The 11447-nt window shown below is 31.7% G+C and overlaps 2 protein-coding genes across 2 annotated transcripts; one reads left to right on the top strand and one right to left on the bottom strand.

Annotated features, from left to right (window-relative positions):
• Positions 1-1624: 1624 nt before the first annotated feature.
• LOC106615074 (cilia- and flagella-associated protein 73) lies at positions 1625-3225 on the top strand. The gene is made up of 4 exons (XM_014231107.3): positions 1625-1861; positions 2054-2508; positions 2586-2873; positions 2978-3225. The coding sequence occupies exons 1-4, from the start codon at positions 1749-1751 to the stop codon at positions 3130-3132; spliced, it is 1011 nt and encodes a 336-aa protein (XP_014086582.1). The 5' UTR covers positions 1625-1748; the 3' UTR covers positions 3133-3225.
• An 847-nt stretch (positions 3226-4072) lies between these two features.
• Positions 4073-10609, bottom strand: SMC6 (Structural maintenance of chromosomes 6). The gene is made up of 17 exons (XM_014231166.3): positions 10244-10609; positions 9970-10189; positions 9558-9831; positions 9365-9491; positions 9220-9297; positions 8985-9157; positions 8720-8920; positions 8408-8601; positions 7295-7620; positions 6913-7229; positions 6592-6808; positions 6353-6523; positions 6110-6214; positions 5154-5489; positions 4831-5058; positions 4626-4756; positions 4073-4547 (listed from the first exon to the last, which is right to left on the bottom strand). Exons 1-17 carry the CDS (start codon positions 10457-10459, stop codon positions 4523-4525), a joined length of 3339 nt encoding a protein of 1112 aa, XP_014086641.3. The 5' UTR covers positions 10460-10609; the 3' UTR covers positions 4073-4522.
• Positions 10610-11447: the final 838 nt, after the last annotated feature.

The raw sequence follows: 11447 nt of genomic DNA, 5'->3' as shown, positions 1-11447 counted from the left end.
GGCTTGGATTGAAATATTAAAAAAACTTACTTTAATAAAAAAATGTTTTAATCAAAAAAAAATTTTTTTTAATAAAAAAAAATGTTATAATTAAAAAAAAAATTTTTGTTTAAAAAACTACATAACAAATTTGAGTAATTAAGTACAACAAAAAAAAAGAAGACATATTAAGTTAACTACAATAAAAATACAAAAAAACATGTTTAAAATAGTAAATTTTTAAGGTTAAAGCATAAAAAATCTTAAAATATAGTTTTGCGCCGTATTTGCAAAGAAAAAGTTATATACGCGAAAATTACAGAAAAGGGAAGCATTTAAAATCATACGTTAAAAAATTAAGTCACAAAAACAAAATAAAACAAAAGTAATAAAATACAAATAAAAGAAACTTATTATATTCACTAACTAGTTCACAGATACAGTTTTTGTTGTTGCAAAATTGAAAATATACTACTCTTATTGTTTATTAATGTTAAAAAACGGCAGATTGCAAAGTGTAAAATATGAATATTAAAAATCAGCTATAAAAAATTATATGATAAATATTATTATTGAAAATATTTGTCTCTATTTTATTTAAGCTTTCTGTAATTGTGCTATTTGTGTGTGTATTTTTAAATTATTATAACTGCAACACATACATACATACATTATACATACGGAAATTAAGAAATAAAAAAATACAAAATTGAATTTATTTCTTTTTAATTCAAAAATATTATCAAATTCAGGAAAAGCGTAAAAAGACGCAGCTATAATACCGCTTAAAGATGCATTTCGAATAGCATAAAAGTGTAAAAAAAGATCGGTCAGTTTGTATGACAGCTATGTGCTATAGTGGTACGATCTGAACAATTTGTTTGGATATTGTACCATTGCCTTCGACAATAAATCATACCAAATTTCGTGAAGATATCTTCTCAAATAAAAATGTGTTCCATACAAGGATCTAATTTTGCTCGCTCAGTTTGTATGACAGCTATGTGCTATATAGATCCGACATCGGCGGTTGCGAAAGATGAGAAGCTTCTTGGGGAGAAAAGAACGTGTGTCAAGTTTCAGGTCGATATCTCAAAAACAGATGGAGACGCACATGGCTAAATGGACTCAGGGTATGAAAACGCCAAAATGTCAATAACCTAGAGGAATCGAGATTATCCTTCAGTTTGTAAGAGTAAAGTCGAGTTAGAATTTCACAATGACTATTAAGAGCAATTTCACAAGATCTTCAAAAGATTCGAATTCAATTATTGTTCAAATTATAGAAAATACTGTTATAAGTTTCCCAAACCATCTTTTAAATGGCAATTTTTCTACTACCTAATACAATTCAAAGTACTTGAAACCGTTAAAATCCTTTCAGAGTCAAGTTTATCCTTCAAATTGTACTAAAAAAACAGTCGGACAGGATTTAGAATGGTCTTTGAGAGGAGACTGCGGTTCAGTCTCCTAACAGCAAATACGACTACTGGAAATACAGACGATCTACGTGTACGTGAACTCATCCAAATTCTAAGCCCTATATTATTATTGCTTCATATAGGGTTTAATTCATTCATTCGAATATGGAATTAACAAGCATGGAAGGGTGAGTGACTGACTTCGTTACCAAGACGACAAAATTATTATTGACAAGCAATCAGAAAAAATATTTTACATATTTTACGCACACAAATAATTTCTAACAATATTTTATATTTTAGATTATATACCGAATCGATTAGAAGTTATCTGTCTGATAAAAAAAGATGCCACGTCTCAAGCCCACAACCAAAATCGACGTTATTGGCAATTTGGATTTGAGTCCGGAGAAGGCAGTTGGCGATTATATTGAATCTAAGCAGCAAGATGTATATTTCGTGTAAGTTGCTGTAACGATTTGTCTAGATATTGACTAAAGTGCTGACCTTGAATTCAACTAGCAATAGTTAGAGGCACAGGGCACATAGGGCCAAAACAGTGGGATAATTGCTTTGGTTACAGGGGTCACATATTACTTTATAGAGTTCACCATGCTAATACCTAACTAATATGAACTTTAAACGCTTACTAGCAAACCACCCAATTGGGATTCGGCAGGCGACTCCATTGAACTGCTTTATATACGCAATGAACGTGAGCATGCTGCCATGTTGCGTCTCCAAGATGAGATGCTGGAAAATTCGAAGCGTCAGGCGGCAAGTAATGCCAGTCGCATACGCAAACTCTATAAGATACATGCGCATTTGCGTAAACGCTTCATTGAGGTGAATAATTTCATCAAAGACTGTGAGGATAAGCGGCGTGTAGCTGATAAAAAGATAGCCGAAGAGACCGCACTGCATGCAGAGCTGGCAGAGAATATCGAAAAGTTCAAGCGCGCCATATCGGAGTTGGCTGAGTTTCGTGAAGTGCTGAAAGCGACTGTCGACGATTTGGAGCCATATGAGACGGTCATTCAGGAAGTGGTGGAGAAATCGGAGATATTCGATTCAGTGAAGGATTGTATGGATCGTTGTGATGCGTTAAGTAAGCACATAAGTTCAGCTGTACTTAACGCGTGGCAATTAGATATTTTTCTTTTTATTTCGTTTATTTTTATGTAGTGTTGGCGCAGGTGGAGATATCACGTTTAGAGCAAGAAAAATTTATGGAAATCGAAGAGATGCGCAAACGTATGGTGAAGGTGACAAATGAGGCCGCATTAACGGTATTGGGTTTGAAAAACGATTTAGCTGAGCTGGAACGTTCGTATAATAAGGCGCGTAGCGAGTGTCTGCATTGGGAGCGTATTTTAGCAAATGCCAAAGATTGCGTGGCCACAAATGAGCTTAATAAGGATCGTGCGTTAGATGGCATACGTGATATTTATAGAATGTTGCGACGCAGGCAAGGTAAGTGTTGGGATAATAGCCACAAATAAAAATTACATGAAAACAAAATTTTAATATTTTATAATACGTATACTTCTATAGAATGTGTTTGCTTAAAATTCCAGGACGTGATCCTTTGTTCCAACGACACGAAGTCGAAAAAGAGTTGGATTTTATTAAAGATGAAATTGAACTGCTGAAGGAAGTGGTAAAAGAGTGTAATAAGACGCGTGCTGGTACTAAACGTGGTTATGTAGAGAAGGTTGAGGACAGATGCTAAATTATAAATACAAATAATATGGTAAAAATATTATATATTATTTTATAAGATATTAAAAAATAACAAATAATAATACATAAAATAGCAAAAAAAAAAAAATAAATAATATAATAAAAATAAATATATTAATAAAATAATAATAAAAATAATAAAAATAAATAAATAATTAAAATAATAAAAAAATACAAAAAAAATAAATAAATGAAGTAATAAAAATAAATAAATGAAGTAATAAAAAAAAAATAAATAAAATAATAAGAAATAAATAAATAAAATAATAAAAAATTAATAAATAAAATAAAAAAAAAATTAATAAAATAATAAAAAAATTAATAAATAAAATAAAAAAAAATTAAAATAATAAAAAAAATAAAATAATATTAAGAAAAAAAATATTATAAAACAAATTAGTATTAAAAAATGTAATATAAAAATATAATATAAAAAAATAAAATATAAAAAAATATAATATAAAAAAATATAATATAAAAAATACAAAATATAAAAAAATTAAATAAATAAAATAATTAAATAACGAAAAAAATTGTGAATAAAAGAAAAAAGAGGCTAAAAAATATAAAATTTTAAGCTATATTTATAATTAAATACAAATAAACATAGAAATTAAAAAATAAAACAAAATATTTAATGTTATTGCAAGAATTATTAAGAAACAACGATAAATTAAAAACATTAATAAAGGTTAAAAAATTAAATGTTTTAACAATAAAAAATATAAATAAAATATAATATGTAACAATAAAAAAACATATATAAAATATGTGTGAATAAAAAAATAAAAATATATGTACGTATGTATATAAAATACATAAAATAAAATTATAAACAAATATTTTTAAAGATTATAACAAACATAAAATATAAACATTTAATTCTGAAACATAAAAATGAAGTCAAACAATAGATTATAATATAAAAATTATACAGTTTCATACAAAATACACGATCTTTTATTTTTTTATTACATTTCACGATAATTTGTGTATCATAGTGACTAATAAACAGTTTTTATTTCATAAAATCCGCAATAAACATATTTATTTATTTACACATTTAATGAAACGATTTAATAAAACTTATGTAATTTTTTCTTTCAATATTAATACATTTTTTGTTCTTTGCGAGTACATACATACTTATTAACGCATATACATATAAAATATTTAAGAAAATGCGTATAATCACATGGGTACATACATATAAATTTTATATATAATAAATCAAATTAATATCCATGAGTGCTTTGTGAAAATAAACGAAATTTAACAATACTGAGTAAGTGGGTATAAAACGAATGTAGAGAATATTATTCAACAATGTAACTCTAAATATAAACATGATCGAAATAGCGCCAAAAATTTGCAACAATTCAATTACGAATTGGTTCGGCCAAACTGTGTGTGTGAAATATTACAAAAAGAGAGTAGAGAATTAATGAAAATTAATACAATTAAATAATACAAAATACATACCGATGTATTTTTATGTAGTCGGAAGCTTCAATGGACATATCTTGTGGTGTCAAGAATACAAATTGACGATTAGGACGTTTTTGGCCTTCAAACTTCAATAAACGCGTCATATATTCGCGATTCACCTCATCCTAATGCAAAGCGTTATATATTTGGAAAATTTTGTTTGAAAAATTAATAAAAAAAAAAATATATTTTTACATACCGCAAACACATCGTATTCATCGAGAAAGAAGAATGGATGATCTACGCAGGCCCACAGTGATATTAGGAAAGCCACCGTTGTATACGAGCGCTCACCACCGGATAATGAACGCGTATTTGTAACAGCATCGGCGATGTGGTTGTCACGTGGCACCACAGATATTTCCATCGTTTGTTCTTTGTGATCGACCTCGATTTTGCCGGTAAAGCGGCGTTTACTCAGCACATTCTGTAAAGCGTTTGTATGAAATAAAAAAAACAACAATAATAAATAGTAAAAATATGAATAAAAAGTTAACAAATCAAACATAAAAAACCACTTACATTGAAAGTATACTGCAACATGGTAATCATGTGCCCCTTAAAATGTTTCACAAAATACATACGCCGCGAATGTGATTGCTTCAATTGTTCAGTGACCAGTTTGAATGTCTTCAAAGTGCTCCGATCAACGGAAAGTTTACGTCTCAAACGCTTTATTTCCTGCTCTAATTTGTCGGGGTCTTCTTTTAAGGGCGCACCTTGCTTCAATTTAACTTCACCTAATTTGATTTCATCCAGTATCTCATCGGGTGTGCGCTCTGTCTGCACACGTTGGCCACGCTTTTGCGCCACTTTCATTTGTTCATATAGCTCCTTTAACTTGACGGATTTGTTTCGCTGTGCGAATGTTTAATATGTTAAAAATATAAGCATAGAGACTATTTTTGGTTTTATTAAATATATATAACTATTTATACCCTGAAACTGTATATACCCTAAGTATGCCACGAAGCTTGTAACACGCAGCAGGAAACGTCGGAGACCCCATAAAATATATACAATATATAAATGATTAACCTGACGAGCTGACGAGCTGAGTCTACGCGAACTAGTTCCACAATCTTTGAGATAACGACCTGAAGTTTTGCACATGTCCTTTTCTCGCCAAAGAGCTCCTCATTTATTGGAACCGCCGATATCGTACCACTAGAGCACATAGCTGGCATACAAACTGAGCGTTAAAAATTAGGTCCTTGTATGAAAAACGTTTTTATTTGACAAAATATCTTCACGAAATTTGACATGAATTATTGTAGAAATCAACGCTACAATTTTACAGCATATTGTACAGAACGGGTTACTATAGCATATAGCTGCCATACAAACTGAACGAACAAAATCACGTTAAAACTCCTTTTATTCCCTTTTATGCTATAAAAATATGCTGCTGTGAAGGGTATTATAACTTCGGTGCAGCCGACGTTAACGTTTATGTACAGACGCTATATGAAACTTACCTCTTCTGTGTGTATACGCTCGTCAATGCGTCGTTTTTTATCTTCAAATTTCTGAAAATTGTCCTGCATGGTGCGCATGTCCATTTGTAATTGGTTTAATTCATTCTGTAAAGCAAGCACATATATATGTATATAGGAAAAGTAGGCGATATATGTCTCCTAATATAATAATACTTTCTATATACTTTTTTGAATCTAACCACTTCATAATCGTAAAAAACACATTTTAATAAATTAATTTACCTCTTTTTCGCGTATATTACGCTGAGTAACCTCTAGTTTATCCGTATGCTTGCGCATTTCAATTTCCACATTCTGCTTTTCAAGCTCAGCTTCAGCACATTCCTTCTTCTTATCCTCCATTTTCCTCTTATATTGCTCTAGCTTACTTTCATTTTCAGCGAGCTCTTTTTGCTTGCGTATAAACAAAAATATAATTGAAAAAATGTCTGCATAAGTATAGTATGACTTTTTCACTTTACCAGTATGCACAATTCATTCGTATTTGGATATTCGTAACTTTCCAAATCGGCAATACGTTGCTCCAGGCGCATAATTTTATCGCGGTGGCGTTGCATTAGCGCTTGCTTCTCTTTAAATTGTTCCAGAGAGGTGCTTAACTCACGTCCTGAATTCGCATAAGCTTCTTGCAGTTTTAATCTTTCGCTTTCGATGGAACGGTAGTTGTCGTTAAGCTGGCTGCGAACGAAAAATATTTCCAAAAGAAAAAAATATATAAAAATTATTATAAATAAAAATATTAAATATTAATATATTATACATAAAAATCTCACAAGCATTACCTAATGCATTCGTCAACATTCATTTGTATCAGCCGTGCTGGTCGTATATTCAACGAGTACATACGATATTTTGGCGCCGGAAAGTACTCCAAAGCCGGTTGTGTGTCTACGATAATTTTACGTAAGTTTTGCGGCACCTGTTCCTGCTGTATGGTTAAATGCTCAGCGGTCTGCTTGGCGTCTGTTAACAGTATGGTCTCAATACCCAACTGATCGATTAAGCAATTCATTACCACAGGATCACGACACTTGATGACGTCATAAAGTAAACGCGTGCCGGCGGGTGGACGTACGCAACCGGCACGCACATCATGTACCTGATAAATTATACATTTAAATATGATTATATTCAAAGTTATGGTTTCCATATACAATTATGTACCTTGTTTAAAAATTTCGCCGTTATAATTGTCACATGCATATTGGGGCAGCGTTGCTGTATAATCGAATTCAATAGCGTACGATCGGCTGTATTGTTGACTATGAAGGCGCGCAGCAAATCGGCAATTTGATTTTCGACAACATCACGATATTTTTGCTCAGGTACACTTAAATAACTACCAATAGGACCGCGCGGCCGCTCACTAAATTTCCGTGCGCGATATTGGCGTTCGATCTCTTCCAACAGCGTTTGCATTTCCTGACCATAAATCGAATAGCGATTCCTTTTGTTCGCTTGTAAATTGGTAATTTCACTCTTGATGCCATCTGTTGAGCAAAGTAGGCGGAAAAAATATAAAAATTTATACATATAAAAAAAATGTAATAACTTTCTATTGATCATTCAGTTTGCATGTCAGCTATATGCTATAGTCGTCCGATCTGAAAAATTTGTTCGGAGATTGTGCCATTGTTTTGGATAAAAATGGAATACATTTTGTTAACTTCAAAAGTTTTCCATACAAGAACTTGCTTTTAATCGTTCAATTTGTATGGCAGCCATATGCTACAGTGGTACGATCTAAGCAATTGTTCGGATATGGTATCATTGCCTTCGACAATAATTCATACCAAATTTCGCGAAGTTATCTTCTCAAATAAAAATGTTTTTCATACAAAAACTTTATTTTGATCGTTCAGTTTGTATGAGAGCTATGTTGTTGTAGTAGCGGCAGAAAACATTTCTGAAGTAATTTTGAGGAATGGTCCCGAGTTGACAGTCTTTGGCCGGATAAAAATCCAGGTCCGTTCCAGTTACTTAAACCTGACTATCGAAGGAACGGGTAGAAGAGGTAGCTTTATTTTTAAGTGATTCGATATTGATAAGCTACTTGGGGAGAAAAGAATGTGTGAAAATTTTCTGATCGATATCTTAAGGACTAGTTCACATATATACAGATAGACGGATAGACAAACGGACAAACGGACATGGCTATATCGACTCAACTCGTCACGCTTAATATACCTTGCTTGGCGTATAAATATACATAGTTAAATTTTAAAATATAAATTTCATGCATATAACACTATTTATTTGCATTTCTGCACCACTCACCGATTCGGCGCATTGAATTATCTATTTGAATTTTAATATTTCTAAATTCCTCTTCCTTTTGTGTTTTGTTTTCGACAAAAATTTCATAGTCACGTTTGGCTGATTCACTCATAGCTTTATTCTCCGCCATCTCTTTGCGTAAGCTCTCCAGTTCGGCTTCATTGCGACGGCGTAGCTCTTCGACGCCCATTGTTCTAATAAGACGGTATTAAATTTAAAAGCGTAATATTATTTAATATTAAATGAAAGCAATTAGCTAAAGCCTAACTTGATTGGACTTTTTAAAATCTATGTTGTTTTGTCTATACTAACTTTGAGCGTTGCGCTATGTTCTGCTCCAAATCTGTAGTAAGCGTTTCTAAATGAGAAATTCGTTTTTTTAAATTCTCCACATCAATTTTGGCACCATGACACACTGTTGCTTTCTCTTTCAAACGCGTATTAATCGCTTGACAGTTATCCTTTTTTTGACTGTACTCTGTGCGGTTCAAGCCAATGACTTCTCTGCAGGTACTACAGATTTATAAAAAAAAAAAATTCAAAAGTTTACAACGTTTAAAAGTGTTCGCAAACTTACTCCATTTCGGCTTTGAGTTTATTTTCGATTTCGTTTTTGCGGTTCGCCTGCTCCTCAAGTTTGTCGCGATCGCGCTTAACTTCGGAAAGCGCTTCTTCTATATCACTAAGGGCCAATTCCAACTGATTTACCAAAGACCACTCATATTCGGTCCTTTTTCGATTTGTTTCTTGCTGTAACAAATATGTGTAAATTTTTTGTACTATTAACAATAATTAGTTGCAATTAAAATTACCTTTAGTTGCGAAAAAGATAATATTTTACGGTACTCTGTCTCAAGTTCAGTTATACTTTGTTGATCTTGTTCCAATTTCTTTATTAAAACAATTAAACTTTTATACGTTATTATATATTTTATCGTCGTAATTATGATAACAAACCTTTTCAATATGTATTAAGCGTTGTTTATGGTCTTGATATTCATAATAGCATTTTATGAGTTGTTCTTGTATTGAATCTAATTGTGTAGCTTTCAGAAACAGCTGATAATTCTTCTTTGGCTCCATGCTGATAAGGAAATGACATCATTGGCATTTATTAGGCGTTACTTATATGATTTATTATTGAACTTACTCTTTGAGAAATTCACGCGCACTATCCTGGTTCATAACAAAAGCTGGATTGTCCACTTGTATATTGTGTATGTCCATAATACGTTTCAATTCATCCAACTTTTCTGACACAACACGCCCACCCGCATTCTTTATTTTATAATTACTTGCCGATTGTGTAATGGCGCGTACAATTGTTATTTCATCACCATACACCTCTGGCCGGAAAGCCTCAACACCCTCGTTGGAAATTGTGATTTCGACACGCGCAGAACTTTGACCATTACGGATTAAGCCTTAATATTAATAAAAAAAATTAAATTAAAAAAAACAAACGGCAAATGTTTAACAATCTCGTTTTTGTAAGTATTTGCATTTTTGAACAAAACGTTTTAAATTTCATTGTGCATATGAACTATAAAGTTTATACTCACTATGTAATGAAGTTGAGCGATTGGTGGCACGCGCACGCCCACCCATACCCACAACCAGTGCCGCTAATATAGCACTTTTGCCGCAACCGTTGCGACCGACCATGAAATTGACGCGCGGATGTAACTCAATGCAGTAGTGTGCATGGCACATAAAATTTACCAAAACCACCTTTTTGATTTTTCCACAGCGTGTAGCGTCTAGTGCAATTTGGGAATTTGACTATAATTAAAAAATTTATAAAGGAAATTCCAAAGCACATTCTAAACTGTTTACCAGTGTGCCCTCGCTCTGTTTTTGTCTTTTCGCCTGACTGCACGTTGGGCCATCTTCTTGCGCCACCGCTTCGTTTTCCACATTTTCAGTAGGCAGCTTGTTCCTTCTGCGTTGTCGTGCACTACGATGCTGCGTATTTACGGTTGAATTTGTGGAAATGTTAGACGCATCGTCCTGGTCCTGGACGCGCCGTTTCCGACAAAGGCTCAAACTCATATTTTTAAAATATCTATAGTATTATCACTTGTTTCTTTGGATCGTATATCTAAATAATTATATATTTCATTATACAATGTTGAACAACCATTTATATTAATTGAAATACAAAAATAACTAAATAGTTTTGGCAATTGGCTTTCCTTTGGCGCAAAACAAACCTTAATACCGTTGCCAGATGGTTTGATTTTGGTAAATAAAATAAAACTACAGGACTCGAAGTTATGTTTTGTGAGATAACTAATAACGTAATTATGTAATTACGTAAAAATTTATAAAAAAATATATATATTTGAATAATTCTACAATTTGAATTCGAAAAATTTAAACAAAATTATAATTTAGGGTAAATTTTAGAATAGCATCCCCCGAATATAGGAGTTAAAATGGGTATGTGCCGATAGAGGAAGTTCTCCAGATTCAGAATATATACACATTTAGTTGCCGCAGACTTAAGTTGCCGCTGATTTATGGTTTTTGGATATTTGCATTTAAAATTCAAATATTCAACTATTTAGAGTGTGTGTTTCTTTGATTTATAATCAATTTTATACTCATATTTTTAACTTTTTTATCCTCTAACATTTCACTAATCCGTTTCTACACATTTATTTTATATTATTGTAAATGGTAGAAAAATAACTTTAATTCAATATTTAACTTTTATGTGTTATTATTCATTTCCTGTGATTGGGGTATTATTATTTTTTTCTTTCTTTTTTCCTTTTGGTTCCTTAGTAAAATTTGTAGATAAGGTAACACTAATTATTTGTTACAATGCAACCCTTTTGTTATTGTGTGAATAAAAAGAATTTAACAAAAAAATACATTATTATAGATTTTTTAAGCTTTTTGCTTAGCTATTTTAAAGCCATTGTCATTACAAATAATGAAATAAAGTCAATAATATGTTATAAACAGAACTGTAAAAAATTATATAGTTTTTAGTAAAAGAGTTTTGGAAACAGAAACAGAATCGGCAACAGAA

The sequence above is a fragment of the Bactrocera oleae genome, chromosome 5 (genome assembly GCF_042242935.1).
Source record: "Bactrocera oleae isolate idBacOlea1 chromosome 5, idBacOlea1, whole genome shotgun sequence".
NCBI lineage: Eukaryota > Metazoa > Arthropoda > Insecta > Diptera > Tephritidae > Bactrocera > Bactrocera oleae.
Note: the sequence above shows the minus strand (reverse complement) of the source record. Positions and strands in the feature narration are given on the sequence as shown.